Consider the following 21047-nt stretch of genomic DNA (forward strand, 5'->3'; position numbering starts at 1 on the left):
ACTCATGTAAGGTCTATTACATATTTACTATGTCAGAGTATCCACTAGCCATGATAATATATTTTGGACATGTATACCCTTGTCTCCCTTTCTCTGGGGATAATTTAAGTCTATTCATTATAATCACTTCATTTTTTCACTAAGCACATGTTTCATAGTAAGAGACAACTGTTCGGCAGAGAGCCCCTGGGCAACACCCCACGAGCGAACTTGAGCCTCGGGACCACAGGTAAGACCAAATTTTCTGCTGCAAGAAAGCTGCCTGGTGAGCTTGGGACACACGGAAGCAGAATTTCTCTAGAACCGGGCACGTTCTGTGTTTACCGGAAGTCCCACACCCGCGGATCCCGGCCCGCAGCAGCTCTCTGCTCCCAGACCCGGTGAGAGAGAGACCCAACCGCCTGGTCAGGTGGGCACTCCTGAGGCTGCAGAGCGGAAGAGACCACCAACACTGCTCACCCCTGCCCACATCCCTGGCCCAAGAGGAAACTGTATAAGGCCTCTGGGCTCCCGTGGGGGAGGGCCCAGGAGCGGCAGGACCCTGCCGGAGACACCGCCGGACCCTGAAGGAAACAGACCGGATAAACAGTTCTCTGCACCCAAATCCCGTGGGAGGGAGAGCTAAACCTTCAGAGAGGCAGACAGGCCTGGGAAACCAGAAGAGACTGCTCCCTGCACACACATCTCGGACGCCAGAGGAAAAAGCCAAAGACCATCTGGAACCCTGGTGCACTGAAGCTCCCGGAAGGGGCGGCACAGGTCTTCCTGGTTGCTGCCGCTGCAGAGAGCCCCTGGACAGCACCCCACGAGCAAACCTGAGCCTCGGGACCACAGGTAAGACCAAATTTTCTGCTGCAAGAAAGCTGCCTGGTGAACTCAAGACACAGGCCCACAGGAACAGCTGAAGACCTGTAGAGAGGAAAAACTACACGCCCGAAAGCAGAACACTCTGTCCCCATAACTGACTGAAAGAGAGGAAAACAGGTCTACAGCACTCCTGACACACAGGCTTATAGGACAGTCTAGCCACTGTCAGAAATAGCAGAACAAAGTAACACTAGAGATAATCTGATGGCGAGAGGCAAGCGCAGGAACCCAAGCAACAGAAACCAAGACTACATGCCATCATCGGAGCCCAATTCTCCCACCAAAACAAACATGGAATATCCAAACACACCAGAAAAGCAAGATCTAGTTTCAAAATCATATTTGATCATGATGCTGGAGGACTTCAAGAAAGACGTGAAGAACTCCCTTAGAGAACAAGTAGAAGCCTACAGAGAGGAATCGCAAAAATGCCTGAAAGAATTCCAGGAAAACATAAATAAACAAGTAGAAGCCCACAGAGAGGAGACACAAAAATCCCTGAAAGAATTCCAGGAAAACACAATCAAACAGTTGAAGGAATTAAAAATGGAAATAGAAGCAATCAAGAAAGAACACATGGAAACAACCCTGGATATAGAAAACCAAAAGAAGAGACAAGGAGCTGTAGATACAAGCTTCACCAACAGAATACAAGAGATGGAAGAGAGAATCTCAGGAGCAGAAGATTCCATAGAAATCATTGACTCAACTGTCAAAGATAATGTAAAGCGGAAAAAGCTACTGGTCCAAAACATACAGGAAATCCAGGACTCAATGAGAAGATCAAACCTAAGGATAATAGGTATAGAAGAGAGTGAAGACTCCCAGCTCAAAGGACCAGTAAATATCTTCAACAAAATCATAGAAGAAAACTTCCCTAACCTAAAATAGAGATACCCATAGACATACAGGAAGCCTACAGAACTCCAAATAGATTGGACCAGAAAAGAAACACCTCCCGTCACATAATTGTCAAAACACCAAACGCACAAAATAAAGAAAGAATATTAAAAGCAGTAAGGGAAAAAGGTCAAGTAACATATAAAGGGAGACCTATCAGAATCACACCAGACTTCTCGCCAGAAACTATGAAGGCCAGAAGATCCTGGACTGATGTTATACAGACCCTAAGAGAACACAAATGCCAGCCCAGATTACTGTATCCAGCAAAACTCTCAATTAACATTGATGTAGAAACCAAGATATTCCATGACAAAACCAAATTTACACAATATCTTTCTACAAATCCAGCACTACAAAGGATAATAAATGGTAAAGCCCAACATAAGGAGGCAAGCTATACCCTAGAAGAAGCAAGAAACTAATCGTCTTGGCAACAAAACAAAGAGAATGAAAGCACACAAACATAACCTCACATCAAATATGAATATAACGGGAAGCAATAATCACTATTCCTTAATATCTCTCAATATCAATGGCCTCAACTCCCCAATAAAAAGACATAGATTAACAAACTGGATACGCAACGAGGACCCTGCATTCTGCTGCCTACAGGAAACACACCTCAGAGACAAAGACAGACACTACCTCAGAGTGAAAGGCTGGAAAACAACTTTCCAAGCAAATGGTCAGAAGAAGCAAGCTGGAGTAGCCATTCTAATATCAAATAAAATCAATTTCCAACTAAAAGTCATCAAAAAAGATAAGGAAGGACACTTCATATTCATCAAAGGAAAAATCAACCAAGATGAACTCTCAATCCTAAATATCTATGCCCCAAATACAAGGGCACCTACATATGTAAAAGAAACCTTACTAAAGCTCAAAACAAACATTGCACCTCACACAATAATAGTGGGAGATTTCAACACCCCACTCTCATCAATGGACAGATCATGGAAACAGAAATTAAACAGTGATGTAGACAGACTAAGAGAAGTCATGAGCCAAATGGACTTAACGGATATTTATAGAACATTCTATCCTAAAGCAAAAGGATATACCTTCTTCTCAGCTCCTCATGGTACTTTCTCCAAAATTGACCATATAATTGGTCAAAAAACGGGCCTCAACAGGTACAGAAAGATAGAAATAATCCCATGCGTGCTATCGGACCACCACGGCCTAAAACTGGTCTTCAATAACAATAAGGGAAGAATGCCCACATATACGTGGAAATTGAACAATGCTCTACTCAATGATAACCTGGTCAAGGAAGAAATAAAGAAAGAAATTAAAAACTTTTTAGAATTTAATGAAAATGAAGATACAACATACTCAAACTTATGGGACACAATGAAAGCTGTGCTAAGAGGAAAACTCATAGCGCTGAGTGCCTGCAGAAAGAAACAGGAAAGAGCATATGTCAGCAGCTTGACAGCACACCTAAAAGCTCTAGAACAAAAAGAAGCAAATACACCCAGGAGGAGTAGAAGGCAGGAAATAATCAAACTCAGAGCTGAAATCAACCAAGTAGAAACAAAAAGGACCATAGAAAGAATCAACAGAACCAAAAGTTGGTTCTTTGAGAAAATCAACAAGATAGATAAACCCTTAGCCAGACTAACGAGAGGACACAGAGAGTGTGTCCAAATTAACAAAATCAGAAATGAAAAGGGAGACATAACTACAGATTCGGAGGAAATTCAAAAAATCATCAGACCTTACTATAAAAACCTATATTCAACAAAATTTGAAAATCTTCAGGAAATGGACAATTTCCTAGACAGATACCAGGTATCGAAGTTAAATCAGGAACAGATAAACCAGTTAAACAACCCCATAACTCCTAAGGAAATAGAAGCAGTCATTAAAGGTCTCCCAACCAAAAAGAGCCCAGGTCCAGACGGGTTTAGTGCAGAATTCTATCAAACCTTCATAGAAGACCTCATACCAATATTATCCAAACTATTCCACAAAATTGAAACAGATGGAGCCCTACCGAATTCCTTCTATGAAGCCACAATTACTCTTATACCTAAACCACACAAAGACACAACAAAGAAAGAGAACTTCAGACCAATTTCCCTTATGAATATCGACGCAAAAATACTCAATAAAATTCTGGCAAACCGAATTCAAGAGCACATCAAAACAATCATCCACCATGATCAAGTAGGCTTCATCCCAGGCATGCAGGGATGGTTTAATATACGGAAAACCATCAACGTGATCCATTATATAAACAAACTGAAAGAACAGAACCACATGATCATTTCATTAGATGCTGAGAAAGCATTTGACAAAATTCAACACCCCTTCATGATAAAAGTCCTGGAAAGAATAGGAATTCAAGGCCCATACCTAAACATAGTAAAAGCCATATACAGCAAACCAGTTGCTAACATTAAACTAAATGGAGAGAAACTTGAAGCAATCCCACTAAAATCAGGGACTAGACAAGGCTGCCCACTCTCTCCCTACTTATTCAATATAGTTCTTGAAGTTCTAGCCAGAGCAATCAGACAACAAAAGGAGATTAAAGGGATACAGATCGGAAAAGAAGAGGTCAAAATATCACTATTTGCAGATGACATGATAGTATATTTAAGTGATCCCAAAAGTTCCACCAGAGAACTACTAAAGCTGATAAACAACTTCAGCAAAGTGGCTGGGTATAAAATTAACTCAAATAAATCAGTTGCCTTCCTCTATACAAAAGAGAAACAAGCCGAGAAAGAAATTAGGGAAACGACACCCTTCATAATAGACCCAAATAATATAAAGTACCTCGGTGTGACTTTAACCAAGCAAGTAAAAGATCTGTACAATAAGAACTTCAAGACACTGAGGAAAGAAATTGAAGAAGACCTCAGAAGATGGAAAGATCTCCCATGCTCATGGATTGGCAGGATTAATATGGTAAAAATGGCCATTTTACCAAAAGCAATCTACAGATTCAATGCAATCCCCATCAAAATACCAATCCAATTCTTCAAAGAGTTAGACAGAACAATTTGCAAATTCATCTGGAATAACAAAAAACCCAGGATAGCTAAAGCTATCCTCAACAATAAAAGGACTTCAGGGGGAATCACTATCCCTGAACTCAAGCAGTATTACAGAGCAATAGTGATAAAAACTGCATGGTATTGGTACAGAGACAGACAGATAGACCAATGGAATAGAATTGAAGACCCAGAAATGAACCCACACACCTATGGTCACTTGATTTTTGACAAAGGAGCCAAAACCATCCAATGGAAAAAAGATAGTATTTTCAGCAAATGGTGCTGGTTCAACTGGAGGGCAACATGTAGAAGAATGCAGATCGATCCATCCTTATCACCCTGTACAAAGCTTAAGTCCAAGTGGATCAAGGACCTCCACATCAAACCAGACACACTCAAACTAATAGAAGAAAAACTAGGGGAGCATCTGGAACACATGGGCACTGGAAAAAATTTCCTGAACAAAACACCAATGGCTTATGCTCTAAGATCAAGAATCGACAAATGGGATCTCATAAAACTGCAAAGCTTCTGTAAGGCAAAGGACACTGTGGTTAGGACAAAACGGCAACCAACAGATTGGGAAAAGATCTTTACCAATCCTACAACAGATAGAGGCCTTATTTCCAAAATATACAAAGAACTCAAGAAGTTAGACCGCAGGGAAACAAATAACCCTATTAAAAAATGGGGTTCAGAGCTAAACAAAGAATTCACAGCTGAGGAATGCCGAATGGCTGAGAAACACCTAAAGAAATGTTCAACATCTTTAGTCATAAGGGAAATGCAAATCAAAACAACCCTGAGATTTCACCTCACACCAGTGAGAATGGCTAAGATCAAAAACTCAGGTGACAGCAGATGCTGGCGAGGATGTGGAGAAAGAGGAACACTCCTCCATTGTTGGTGGGATTGCAGACTGGTAAAACCATTCTGGAAATCAGTCTGGAGGTTCCTCAGAAAATTGGACATTGAACTGCCTGATGATCCAGCTATACCTCTCTTGGGCATATACCCAAAAAATGCCTCAACATATAAAAGAGACACGTGCTCCACTATGTTCATCGCAGGCTTATTTATAATAGCCAGAAGCTGGAAAGAACCCAGATGCCCTTCAACAGAGGAATGGATACAGAAAATGTGGTACATCTACACAATGGAATATTACTCAGCTATCAAAAACAACGAGTTTATGAAATTCGTAGGCAAATGGTTGGAACTGGAAAATATCATCCTGAGTGAGCTAACCCAATCACAGAAAGACATACATGGTATGCACTCATTGATAAGTGGCTATTAGCCCAAATGCTTGAATTACCCTAGATCCCTAGAACAAACGAAACTCAAGACGGATGATCAAAATGTGAATGCTTCACTCCTTCTTTAAATGAGGAAAAAGAATACCCTTGGCAGGGAAGGGAGAGGCAAAGATTAAAACAGAGACTGAAGGAACACCCATTCAGAGCCTGCCCCACATATGGCCCATACATATACAGCCACCCAATTAGACAAGATGGATGAAGCAAAGAAGTGCAGACCGACAGGAGCCGGATGTAGATCGCTCCTGAGAGACACAGCCAGAATACAGCAAATATAGAGGCGAATGCCAGCAGCAAACCACTGAACTGAGAATAGGTCCCCTATGGAAGGAATCAGAGAAAGAACTGGAAGAGCTTGAAGGGGCTCAAGACCCCAAAAGTACAACAATGCCAAGCAACCAGAGCTTCCAGGGACTAAGCCACTACCTAAAGACTATACATGGACTGACCCTGGACTCTGACCCCATAGGTAGCAATGAATATCCTAGTAAGAGCACCAGTGGAAGGGGAAGCCCTGGGTCCTGCTAAGACTGAACCCACAGTGAACTAGTCTATGGGGGGAGGGCGGCAATGGGGGGAGGGTTGGGAGGGGAACACCCATAAGGAAGGGGAATGTTTGCCCGGAAACCGGGAAAGGGAATAACACTCGAAATGTATATAAGAAATACTCAAGTTAATAAAAAAAAAAAAAAAAAAAAAGAGACAACTGTTCAAGGTACAGTTGTGGTGCTGAACACAATGTATAAAACAAATATTTTATGGAGCAGACTGAAATTAAGCAAATAACTGTACAATCACAAATAGAAATACTTTTAATAAAGGATAAAAGGATTGAAGGAGAGCAATTAGCAAAGAATATATAGCAGGCTGGGCTGGAAAGGGAAGTTAATTTACAGTTCAGCAAATGTGATACACTGGGGCAAGTAGACACAGAGACATATGCAATGGCCCCGAGATAAGTACCAAGGATTACTTGAGGATTTGGCCTCAGAGGGCCAGAAAGAGCATGTTCAGTCTTGCTGACAAAGGACAATGGAAGCTGTTGAATTATTTTGTGGGAAGCATTATTTATAGAGATTTGTCTTCCTAAAATGTAACAGTAATAGTTTTGAGTTTTAAAAACTGGAGTTTTGAGTCTGGTTTTAATGCAATAGACAAGTTTTGAGGGTAACACAGCCATTTCAGTGACACACAGGCAGCAGTTTGGAGAGAGACTGTGATGACTTTAGAAAGGCAAAAATAATACTGGTGCATGGAATGCTCATTGATGTTAAGAGTATCTTACACGTATATAATGAAGGTGATGTTATAGAGGAATGAAAGTCATTTGGGCTTTGAAATGAGAGGAGTGCATATCACTGAAGGGAGAAGCATTGTTTCTCACATAGAATAATTAAGAGGCCAAGGTTTGGAGAGCAGCAGACAGAAACAAGACAGTCCACTTGTCTTAATAACATTAAGTCTGTGCAGATGAGTTAAGAATGAAAAAGGCAGGGGCCATATTGTGCAGCACTTACACCAATTAACCTGCACCATGATGTGCCTTTGAACATCTGTGATTAACACTGAACATTTTAAAACAACGCCTGGGATGGATCCAGAGAGCAAGGTGCCCGAGGAACTACTTTCTAAAATAAATTGCTAGGCAGCTGTGGCTACGCAGTGACTTTCAGTGTGGTGTAATTTTCCCTTCCATGGACTGTAAATACTCCTCCCATGTATTCAAATCACAGTAAACCAGCTCTACAGCCAATTATGAACCTTGTCTTTTATTGAAGTCATGAAGCTGTGCATTACCTTACTCTCTTGAGTTGAAAGACAAGACAAAGTGGGGGCAGGAAAATGCAGAGAGAATTCATTGTAAACCAATGTGTGTTCAAAACCACCCTCAGTGAGGCATATCAATAAACCACAGCATCCTACATGTGGGCATTTAGACTTGATTTACCAGGTTCAGAATGAACACTCTGACTTTAAATAACTCAGTCACAAGGAACAGAGGAGACTTGACAACTATCTTGCTTTATCCAACAAGATGAGGCTAATAGTTTAAACTGAACTGGATAAAAAGCACATTTTGACATATGTACATTTCTATAATATTCATATTTGTATGAATTGTAGTCTTATTCAATTCTCTCTCATGTGTGTATGTGTGTGTTTGTGTGTGTGTGTGTGTTTGTGTGTGTGAGAGAGAGAGAGAAAGAGAGAGAGAGAGAGAGAGAGAGAGAGAGAGAGAGAGAGAGGGAGAGCTAAATATTCTAGAGACACTCTTCCTCCCTAACACCATACATCAAAGTCTTTCATTATTTCTGAGACTCATCAAAGAATGGGTGACAATCAGAGATGAAATATTAAAGACAAAATAAGTATATTGCAAAAAATCTTCAAAAATGAAGTGGTTTGAAAATTTAGGTTTTGATAAAATGGTTTCTAATGAAACAGAATATATGTTTAACCCAACTCATGCCTTCTCCTCACTTCTATGACTTCATGGAATGGGGTCATCTGTTCTCTCAGGTTCTCTGTTATGGGGACTCATTACCTTGCAATGAACCTCTTCTCATATTAAGAAAACATTGTTACAACTATTAGCATTTATATGACTTATTGAGCCATTACTAGGTATTAAGTATTCAGCTAAGGGCTTCATGGGCATTATTTCATTTATTCTACACAATAATTTCAGGTGATAAATATGCAACTATCCCCAACTCATAGGCAATGTAACTTAGCTTAAGAACTTTAGGAAGTGGGCACAAGGTCACACAGTCAATAGCAGAGGAAGACATTACAAAGCCAAGGCTCCACTTTCCACACTCAGAATTCTAGTTTTGCCTTCTGAGATCTTCAAGTGCTGGCCCTTTCGTTCTTTTTTTTTTTTCTTTCCCTTTTTAAATGTTGAGTGCCTTTTAAAAATTTTATTGGCTATTTTATTTATTTACATTTGAAATGTTATCCCCCTTCCCAGTTAAAGTCTTTATCCCCTCCCCCTTCCTCCCTGCCTCTATGAGGGTGTTCTCCCACCCACTCACTCCAGCCTCAGTGTCCTAGCATTCCCCTCCACTGAGTCATTGAGCCTCCACAGGACCAAGGGGCTCCTCTCCCATTGAAGCCATGTCCCTCCATGTGTACTCTATGGTTAGTGGTTTAGTCCCTGTAAGCCTTGGGGGATCTGGTTTGGTGATATTGTTGTTGTTCTTGTGGGGTTGCTAACCCCTTCAGCTCCTGCAGTTCTTCCCCAAACTCCTCCATGGGGGTCTCTGCTTAGTTAAATGGTTGACTGCCTGCATCCTAATCTGTATTGGACAAGCTCTGGTACAACCTCTCAGGAGACAGCTATACCAGGCTGCTGTCAGTCAATGCTTCTTGGCATAAGCAATAGCATCTGGACTTGGTGACGGCAGATGAGATGGATCCCTAGGTGGGGCAGTCTCTAAAGGGTCTTTCTTTCAATCTCTGCTCCACTTTTTGTACCTAAAAAAGTGATTTCTTTACTGGAAGTTTGGTGGATGGTAGGGCATGGAACTGTGATAAAAGAAAAATTAAGCTTTTATATTTTCCCCTTCTATATGATATTTCTTCACTCTTTTTCTTATTCTTCTAGATATACAAAATGAAGATGATAAATTCTGCCTCATGATTTTGGTCCAAGAATGGAATACAGTCATCTCAGTAAATTGATCTGTACACAAATAAGACATATTTGGTAATTTTAACTTCCCTTCCAATATATACTTAATCCCCAATAAGGGAACCTACACTAGAGTGGATTTTCCTTACATAATTAATCTAAATATATTATCCATTCATATGTAGTCTTTTTTAAGTGGGTTCCATATTGAATGCAAAACAATAAAAGTTTTGATGGAATCAAATGACCTATAACTACAGTATATTCAGGTGGCATTATTTGGAAGTCAAATATTGTTGGAGTAAATAAGGCAATGCAAAGGGAGGGGACCATTTCAGGATGAATATTTCCCCTTTTGTCTTTGTGTGCTTCCTAGTTGTCATAAAACAAGCAGTTTGGATCTACCACACCTTTGTACCATGATGTCACTGTTTTGCTAGACGTATGAAGCAACAAAGTCAAGTGTTCCTGAGTGGACATCACAAAACCATTAGCCACAAAATATTTCTCATCCTTTATCTTATTCCCTTAGACACTGGTTATGATCATGAGAAAAATAAACATACAACATATCTCTAAAAGTTCCAGTAAGAATCTCTTAATTTTCACAAATAATACTACCCAGGCTACACCTCCAAAGTCTGGTTGTGCAGATATCTTATAAGCAGCACATGGAGAACGTGCTGAATTAGTTAAACTAATGTACAGATTTGTTATGTTTCTTCAGTGTGTGTTAGTGGACAAAAGTCACTTGTGGCCTTGAAGAAGTCCAGGGGAGAAAATGGGGTGAGATTATTAAAGGCTTGGGTAGAAACTATGTCAGTATCAACTGCTCTTGCCAACTGGACTCTGGACAAGTGCTATGTCGTCTTGACCTTTTTGTCATAATGGGTACTAAGCATCAAGTATAACTATACAGGAACACAGGGTCAGAATTCATTTTCTTCTGAAGACGGGACATATTACTCAGTCCCGACTAATGTTTCAGCACCACAGACAGCTCAATGGATAAGGTTGGCTGAGAGCTCTCCCTGATGAGAAAGGGCCAGCACCTTGGCAGTTTAGAGTCCTGGAGGACAGTAAAAAAAAGGATGAAAGCTGCCATCGGAATATGGTCTTTAGGAGACCTGGTTTAAACTGGAGCTTCTTAGAGTTGACATGAGCTGTTCTCTTGACAAGCTTCATAGTGATTTTACCTTCATGTATGTAGCCATTTTATGGAATGGCTACAGATAATCTAGTTGTATGAACAAATGTAAAATATCATTAAACTGTACCTGTTGCCTGTATTTATGTAGTTATGATAGATCACTGTGCACTTAAGGCTATTAATTCTAGATGATGACACTAGTCCAGGAAAATAGATATTGTCACTGCTTCTTACTCCTTTTCCTGCTATTTAACAGCCTGTTTTCTCTGGGCACTGCAGTTACTACCCAGTTGTACTTCACAGCACATAGAAAATTTATCTTCCCTCTTCTCTAATCCAGAAAAGACTGACTTTTACTTATCAATGTGCTCCTGTCTCTTATCTGTTATCTGTGATTGGTAAGGAACTTGCTGGACTATTACTAAAAAGATATGATAAGAAACACATGGAGAGATACTGAGATAGAAAGACTGGAGACCAACCTTGGAGAAAGAAACACAAAGTTATCCTTGCACTGTATGAACTTAGTATTCAGTTCCGTCTGGTAGGGGAACAAGTTCCAGTCCTGACTCATCTTTAATTTTTCCCTATAGGGGGCAGTGTTGTATTTTGGTTTCCGAACTTCTATGTATGTTTCTAGGTGCTGCCCCCTTTACTTTTTTGATTCCCCAAATGCATGCTGTCTGAGAATTTGGTAACCATAAAGAAGAAGAAGGAGGTATCATGCTCACAGTATACCTATAAGTCAAATAGAACTATCATCCCAAATTTTTATATACAAAGACCCAGTCAATGAAAGGCAAAGTAGATGAAATAATAAACATTCAAAGTAAGTATTGTACCATCTCTAAGCCTGGGTAAATTGCCATCGAACTGTTTCACCCTAGTGTTGAGTAATTTATCTTCTTTTCTACACATGTATAAACCAATAACTAAAGCTTATCTCTACCTCCTACAGTATGATAGCTAATGAGTGTGACAGGTGAGTGGTGGTGAGAGTTTGTCTGGGTTGGGAACAGGCCATTCACAGTGATTTTACCCAGGTCACATTTGTCATTTTTTTTCATTCTACCTTAATTTTGCAGCCACCCATGGACTCTGGTAAATTCATTTAGCCCTGAGCTTCATGAAATCAATTCTTAAATTCTGTTTCTCTTTCACACTCTCTCTCTGCCTCTGTCTCTCTCTCTGTCTCTCTGTCTCTGTCTCTGTCTCTGTCTCTCTCTCTTTGTCTCTCTCTCTCTCTGTCTCTCACTTACACACACACACACACACATACACACACAGTCTTAAATGTACATATAATTCAATAGGGACAAAGCAGGAGATTTTTTTGTAGATTTGAAAAATAACTGACACATATAAAATGTGTAGAATGTCTTTCACAAGTATATTTTATCGTCAATGTAATTCAGTTTGTATACATGTTAAAAGTGTAACAGAGGAGGGGAGAGGTCACAAGGCAGTCTCCGTGCCCTGCAGAGGCTCTGCACAAAGGGATTCTGGACAAAAGGAAACATTGCCTTCAGTTTATGTGCACAATGTTGAGCCCACAAAGCTCCAGTGGATTATCCTAAACCCATGGTCATTAATATGTTCTTGGTTGAACTCAGTGGGCCGCAAAGAAAAAAAAAAGACATGAACAGGAAAAAAACTTGTAGGAAGGAATGAATTTGTCAGTGGTGGGAAATGAGAATAAATAGACTACATCTTATATATGATAAAAAAAATCAAAGAATATATTTAACTATTGAGAACTAAAGTAGAAATTAAGTAAAGCTGCATAGTCCAGAATACCGTTTAAAACCACTCATGTTAAACTTTAGCACACTAACAATATTAAGGTGAAGAGAAAGGTTTGGGGATTAGGGTCCCGCACACCTCATTGGAGGAAACAAACTACATTGATGTTTTTAGAGGGCACTTTAGCAATAGACATCAAGTATCTTAATCAGTTCTTTGGACATACTTTGCTAATGACCGTGGTGACTACAGTGTCTCATTAATTCAATTTAATTGGCTGAAGAATAAATGGTAGAATTTTCCAAGACATTTGTAAAGCACAGTTATAGGGAAAAAGACATGAATATTCCCTAGACCATTCAAAAATTCTAGAAAATTCATAGGGATTTTTTGTCATATGCTTTTAAGTATGTCATACTCTTTGTAGAGTATTTTTAGTTTGAAACAGGATTGAGAATCTTGATCAAGCTCTTAGATAATTTTTGAAGGAGCCCAGTCCTTCTTTAGTAATTTTTGAAATCTTGCTTTAGTTAACAAACCTTATCCATATACATGTAATAAAAGCAGCCTTTAATTTAATTCTAGTAATCAGGCATTTACAGTAATAAGTGCTTCTTCTAGAGCCCTGGGAGGGCCTTTTTTTCCTGTACTTTACATTAAAGAATTCTGAAGTTATGCCATGCCTGGCAATATAGATCATTGGGTTACAAGGTGACAAGGAATTGTGGGTTATTGTTAAGACTGGGCTCTTACCATCTGCAATGAAGTGCTCCGGCACATGCAAAGTCACCTTCACAGTAAGTGGACAGGACATCTGGTTGCCACACACCATGGCCAAAATGCAGGAGCTGACAGCAATCAGTGTTAAGGCTGTCTTGTTCACAGGGCTTTTCAGTAAACCTGGAAAACAAATACATAAAGGGTATAATTCTGTCAGGTGAGGATATGTGGATGAAATGGACACAGTGGATTCTATAGTTCCTTAGTGTGAATATTAGCCAAGAAGAAAAGAAAAAAGGGAAGAAGGGAAGGAAGGAAAAGAGGATATTAAATTGTGTTGGGACTGTTGTTGGGTATTTGAGAAGATTTGGGGGAAAAACCGGGGTGGACATGATTATGTTTCTTTGTACAAGTGTGTAAAGTTCTCAAGGACAGAGAGTAAAAAAGCAAATAAAATAAAAATTACATTTTTGACAGAGTGTTGGGGACAAACACTATTTTCCAACCTCTTATTAGGTTTTGTCTTAAGCAAAATAGGGTTGATGTTTCCTTTGGTAAATTAAAGAAAAAATGTAAAAGAAAGAAAGACAGAAAAAGAAAAAGAAAGGAAGAAAGCAAGAAAGCAAGGAAGGAAGGAAGGAAGGAAAGAAGAAAGAAGTCTACTTCTAAAACTTGGCAATCGCCCCATTCCAGTTTAAATGGCCACTCTTGATAATAATGTTATAGTGTTAAACTTCCTTTACAAAGTAAATGAAAAAAAATCATGTAGTTTTACTTACTATGAGGTAGCAGAACAAGTCTGTTGTTTGAGGACTATTCTAGATTCAAATTTCATTCTAATCCATTCTTATGTCTTAGATTTAGAATGTTAACCAAAGGCCCATATAATGGAAACTTCATTTTCCAATGCATCTAGGTTCCAAAGTGAAATTAAAAATAAATGATAAGTAGTCTGTTCCCATTAATCGATAAATGATGTTATTTATGAGGTCATGGTTGGAGGAACTGCTAGGGTAGAGGTGAGGGCCCAGGTAGAGAAAATAGATCATGCAGTTGAAATGTGCTGGAAGGATGTTTCTTGTCTTTGGCTCCTTCTTCCCACTTTACTGTTCTCTTTGAGTCTCAGCCAAAATGAGATCAGAAACAATGGAACTAAAGTAGTATCAACCAAAGCCCTCAAACCAGAGTCTTACAAACCCAAATGAATACCCCCGTATTTGCCACTGTGAAGTAAAGCTGATTAACACATCCCTTACTGGATGTTGGACATGATTCATTCTCCAAACCTCTATTCCTAGGGGTTCTGATAGTTTATGTCTACGTAACACAATCAAAAGTCACCTTGGAAGACGAATTCTCAATTAAAGTGATCCTCCATCAGATCATACTTAGATCTTTCTTAGGGATATTTTCTTGGTTGTTTATTAATAGAGAAAGGCTTAGCTCACTATAAGCTGTGCCACACAAGGATTGGTAGTTTTGAATTGTATGAGGAATACAGCTGAGCAAGTTAGAGAAAGCAAACCTGCAAAGAGAATACCCCTGTGGGCTCTGTTTCAGGTCTAGCTTCCAGATTCCTACCTTGAGTTTCCCTGATTTCCACTCATGATGGACTATAGCTTATGAACAGAACTAAACTCTTTCCTTCACAAGTTGTTTTTGTTCATGGTTTTATCACAGCGATAAAAGCTATCTGGGATACTTGGCATAATACATCCTGAGAATAGGATCAAGTATCTCATAGGATTGCCATAATGATTACATGATCATGCATACATAAAACCTGTCATAGAGGAATATTTCATTTTCAGAAACAGTTTAACGTTTTCACCAGAATGACTGAAAACTTAATTTGTGAAATAAACACGTCACAGAATAAGAACAGCCCCTATTCATGACCTTGGATATGGCCAGGACAGAAAGTTTCTTGCTCTGAGCACAAAGACATGAGCTTAACCTCCAGAGGACACATTTTTAAGAGCCAGCATGGCAGTATGTAATTGTGTTCCCAGGTATGGGGAGAAAGAAGGCAGATTCCTAGAGCTCACTGACCAACAACTTGCCTACAGGGCAAATTCTAGAACAATGAGAGATCACATCTCAAAAATCAAGGTTGAGAGCCTGTGAGGAAAACTTTAGTTGACTTCTGGCCTTCATATTCATAAGCACAAGAGTATATGCCCATGCAGACCCAAGTTCACATGTACACATAAAATCATGTACTTACAATCCCCACTCTACACTATCCACGACTCCTGAGGAGTTTACTTGGAGGTTCTCAGAAAACTCCAGACTTGTGTTTCTCTAATTAGATTCCTAAACATACTGTGAAAAGCCTAAACAAGAGGGCAGAGTGTGTGAAGGAGAATTTTGCATGGATAAACTAAAGTAATTTTTATTAAAATAGTGGAATAAGTAGATTAGATCTGCATCACCAGGAGTGCTCTAGGGCTGGTATACTGTATATAAAGGGGTCTGCCCTGAGGCTCCTTTGATCCTTATTCTTGGAGCTTTTCTTCTTTGCCTCTACTTTTTAGGTTTAGCTTATTGGCTTTTACACTGTATTTTAAATTTTTTCTTTACCTTTTCACTTGGTAACCTGCACATATGTCTGAGGGCATCCTACAGGCATGCCAAATACAACCCATTAAAAAATAACATATCTTCTCAAATTTCCCTCTGTTCCAGACATCCTCAACCATCAAAATCATTACCATTTAGATGACTAGATACCCAAATATCTTTTGGTCCTGTATCTTCTCTCTAAAAATAAATATAGTCATACAATCTCATTTTTTAAAGTTGTGAAATATTTTAATACATTATTTACAGTTGTAAAATGACACAAGTTTTAATAAAATATCACTGTTATTTATCAGAAAAATATTGGGAAAAGATTCAACATATTGATGGAGTAGAATAGTTTCAAAGAGATTCTTTAATAGATTGTACAGAAATGTTACTATGACTGGACTGTCTGAGTTTTCAAGGAATGGAGTACCAAGCTCTGATTGTATGGAAGCTGAACTCTAATTGTGACTTTCCTTGGAATGAATGTTGAATTTATATGTAGGCAAGTAGCTTAAATGAATTTATTTAGGGGAGGTGCACTGTTCTAGTCTGTTTTTCCGTTGCTGTGATAAAACATTAAACAGAGCCAATTTTTGGTAAGGAAGGGTTTAATGTAGCTTATATTTCCTGATTAAAGCCCATAACTGCAGGAAGTTACTCTCCCACTTTTTCTATGAAGTTGGTATTTTCAGCTACCCTCCGCTCCCACTGCTTCTGTTGCCTGCTTGTAGGATAAGAAAGGTATTGGCACATAAGCTAACTCACTCTGCTGAAACCCCTTGAGATATTTTATAGCATCTGTTCACACTATGTGGTCCACATTCATGAGCCTGGCATCTAAAAACTATCATATATTCAGACTTCATGGGATTTCTACTACCTGGCCCAGGTACTAGCAAGGCTGAATTGCTGAAATACACCCATAGTAAGCATAGTAAGCAACATCATCATACTGTCCATGATATGTGTTGTTCCTTAGATACTACTCCAACTTTCTCTTATCCCTATCACTTTCCATCACTGTTTAAGATTCACAGAAAAAATGGAATTTTTTAATATTCCTCTTAGATAAGCATACTTAATGCTTTCCTCAATATCCTGTTATAAGGCTCATATATTTGAATGCTTAGTCCTCAGTTGGTAATACTGTTTGGAAAAGATTAGGAGGTATGTCCTAGTTTTAGATGTGTCACTGGGAGGTAAGTATAAAGGCTTCAATAAGAAGTATGCACCAGACGAGAGTCTAGTATAGACACAATAAAACTCCTTGCATAGTACCTAAGTGCCTAACACAATGTCTGAAACATGGTGGCATTTCAGAACATGCATAATCCCTTCCAGGAGTACAGTGATATTTTCAATCAATGTAATATGGGCACTGATCATTAAAAAGAATCCCAATTAGCATAGCTATCCCTCTTGACTCCAGAGTAAGAAGCAATCTAAGGGCATCCAAATTTAGGATGTTAAAAATATTTATTTTCTATTAACATACAGTGAGATGCTTGAGGGGAAAATCACATAGCTTCCATTTGGGTGTGTCTTCTATACACAGCTCATGCCTAGGACCTACAGGTTGCTTTGTTAAGAAAAGGATCATTTGGGAATATGCCCAGAAGTAGTATAGCTGGGTCCTCAGGTAGTACTATGTTCAATTTTCAGAGGAAATTCCAGACTGATTTCCAGAGTGGTTGTATCAGCTTTCAATCCCACCGACAATGGAGAAGTGTCCTTCTTTCTCACATCCTCACCAGCATCTGGTGTCATCTGAGGTTTTGACCTTAGCCATTCTGATTGGTGTGAGGTGGAATTTCCAGGTCATTTTGATTTTCATTTCCCTGACAACTAAGGATGTTGAACATTTCTTTAGGTGCTTCTCAGCCATTTGGTATTCCTCAGTTGAGAATTCTTTGTTTAGCTCTGTACCCCATTTTTTCTTTATCTTTTTTTATTGGATATTTTGTGAATTTACATTTCAAATGCTATCCCCTTTCTCAGTTTCTTCTCTGGAATACCCATCCCATCACCCTTCCCTCTGCTTCTGTGAGGGTGCTCTCATACCCAGCAATCTACTCTCCACCTCACAGTCCTGGCATTTTCCTACACTGGGAAATCAAGCCTTCACAGGGCCAAAGGCCTCTACTTCCATTGGTGTGAGACAATACCATCCTTCTGTACATATGCAGCTGGAGCCATGGGTCTCTCTATGTGTACTCTTTGGTTGGAGGTTTAGTCCCTGGGAACTCTGGGGTTATTTTGTTCTCTGGAGTCTAACTTCTTGAGTTCTTTTTAGTCATTAGTCCTCTATCAGATGGAGGATTCGTAAAGATCTTTTCCCAATCTGTTGCGTGCTATTTTGTCCTACTGAGAGTATCCTTTGTGTTATAGAAGATTTACCACTCCTGTGTATATACCCAAAAGATACTCCAACCTAAAACAAGGACATATGCTCCGCTATGTTCACATCAACCTTATCTGTAATAGCTGAAAGTTAGAAAGAACCCAGATGTCCCTCGGCAGAGAAATAGTTACAGAAAATGTGGTACATTTACACAATGGAGTACTACTCAGCTTTAAAAAAAAAAATGACTCCATGAAGTTCTTAGGGCAAATGGATGGAACTAGAAAATATCATCCTGAATGAGGTAACCCAATCACAAAAGAGTACACATGGTATGTACTTACTGCTAAGTGAATGTTAGGCAAAAAGCTCAGAATACCCATGATACAGCTCACAGACCACAGGAAGCTCAAGAAGGAAGACCAAAATGTGGATGCTTCAGTCCTTCTTAGAAGGTGAAATAAAATACTCACAGGAGGTAGAGGATGGGAGGGACTTGGGAGGAAAAGACAAGAAATAGGGGGAGGGGGAGGCAGAATCAGGTATGGGAGGAGACAGGGAAGGTATACAGAGGGTCAGGAAATTGAACAGAGGTGTGTAGCAATGGGGGTCAGAGACCTTGGGATACCCACCAGAAAGTCCCAGTTGCCAAGAAAGCAAGAGGTTCCCAGGACCCAGTGAGGATGAGATTACCTGAAATGCCCCCAAAATGGGAGGGAACACCTGTAGAGTTTAGGCAAGGCACCCTGTTGGAGGATGGGGTCACCCACTCGTCTCCAGAATTGCTCCTGTCTAAAGGAAATAGGTAAACAAAGTGTGGAGCAGATACTGAAGGAAAGGTATCCAGAGACTGCCACAGCTGTGAATTCATCCCACATACAGACACCAAAGGCAGACCTATTGCAGATTCCAAGAAGTGCTTGCTGACAGGAGCCTGATATAGCTGTCTCCTGAGGGATTCTGCCAGAGAATGGCAAATACAGATGTGGATGTTGGTAACCAACCACCGGATTGAGCATGGGACCCCAATGGAAGAGTTAGGGAAGGAGCTGAAGGGATTTGCACGACTCCAGCTGCATATGTAACGGAGGATGGCCTTTATCTGGTATCAATAAAGGAGAAACCCTTAGTCCGGTGAAGGCCTGATGTAGGAGAATGCTGGGGTGGTGAGGTGGGAGTGGGTATGTGGGTGGTGGGTGCATCCTCAAAGAAGCAGGGGGAGAGGATAGGATAGGGGGTTTTGGAGGGGAAACCAGGAAAGGGGATAATATTTGGAATGCCAAGGCAGGGAGGCAGGAGGAAGTAGGTGGCTGGGGGAACACCCTCATGGAGACCGGGAGTAGAGAGATGAGATGAGGGTTTCAGGAGGGGAAACAGGGAAGGGGATCACATTTGAAATGTAGATAAAGAAAATAGAAAAAGAAAAGGATTCCTGTCTTTCTTTCCATTTCTAAGTCTATTTGTCATACAGGAGGAACATTTACAGTTGTTACAGGTGTGGGACAAAGGTTGAATGAAAGAATAAATTAAATTATACCTTGTTCGGGGTAAAATTATGAAATATCCCTAAAACTTAAAATAACCACAGGGTAAAAAGAAAGAGCAAATTTTATTTATTATCTGCCTGTCCCAAATGGTTAGGGTATCAATATTTTAGTAGCTCTACAGCATATATAAGCCAACACAAATGTGATCTAAGAGAAAAAATGTCCACGAGAAGCTAGAGCTGTGAATGGATGTTTCCTTAAATAGCTATCATACCACTTAGTACTTCACACATAACAATTAGCAGTGGAAGTTTCTATTCAAGAGTGTATGAATGCAACTCTTCAGTAAGGGGCATATAAGGAGAAGTTTAGCACGAAAAGTTCTTAGAAAGATGAATAGAGTCTGAATGATGGGTTACAAGTGGTGTTTGGAGCTGGTGGCTTGGGGCGAGAATGTCAGTGGTGGTCTGAATGAGAGTGGTCTCTATTGGCAAGTATGTTTGCATACTTGGTCCTCAGTTGCTGGAACTGTTTGGGAAGGATTAGGAGGTGAGGTCTTATCAGACAAAACATGTTACCAGGAAGGAGATTTCAAAAGACCTGTGCCATTCTCAGCTCTTTTTCTCATGTGGTTGTGTCTCGAGATGTGAGTTACTGTTTCGTGTCAGGCCTTCCTGCCTGATTACTGCAATGATGGCCTTTCACTCTAATTTTCTAAAATTGTAAGGCCCCAATTAAATGCTTTTAAAAATAAGTTGCCTTGGTCACCATGTTTTATAACAACCGTGTGAAAGAAACTAAGGTGATGTCCTATTCAGTGAACTATATAAAACAAAACCTTCAACTCTGAGAAGTAGTTTTCTCCCTTGTTCATGCAGCGATAGATATGGATGGGACAAAAACTGTTTTTTTTTCACTTTCAGGATTACTTCCTCCAACAAAAAGCTGAGCCCTAGGATGAGGAAGATGACTAAGGGCCAGAATAGAGACTGTTTATTCTCTTTCAATGAGCCACCACTCAACAAATGATATCCCTCATTGTCATAGAATCCATCAACACAACCCAAGATCTTTAGAGATGATCAAGAGAAGTGGAGGTATATAGCTTATTGACTGGTTTTTCCTAAAAATTAATGTTTAGATGGCCTATACTTTGAGAATGTTGAAGGAACTGATGGTGGCAGATGCTATCAAATGCTTTACACTTGCTGCGGCACACAGTAGGCTTAACAAATCAACAATTTCTAGGACAGATACAAAAATCTATCTGCTGTGGTGTCTGTACTTATTTACCTCCCTGTCAA

The 21047-nt window shown here is 39.8% G+C and overlaps 1 protein-coding gene across 5 annotated transcripts in view; it reads right to left on the minus strand.

Annotated features, from left to right (window-relative positions):
* Astn2 (astrotactin 2) overlaps positions 1-21047 on the minus strand; it is a 986452-nt gene that overhangs the window by 593038 nt on the left and 372367 nt on the right. For all 5 annotated transcript variants that reach the window (XM_063287034.1, XM_017593112.3, XM_017593110.3 and 2 more), the window contains one exon: positions 13378-13524. In XM_063287034.1, coding sequence (XP_063143104.1) covers positions 13378-13524 — 147 coding nt within the window. The remainder of the gene's footprint in view (positions 1-13377; positions 13525-21047) is intronic.

This window comes from Rattus norvegicus, chromosome 5, assembly GCF_036323735.1.
Source record: "Rattus norvegicus strain BN/NHsdMcwi chromosome 5, GRCr8, whole genome shotgun sequence".
Classification (NCBI taxonomy): Eukaryota; Metazoa; Chordata; class Mammalia; order Rodentia; family Muridae; genus Rattus; species Rattus norvegicus.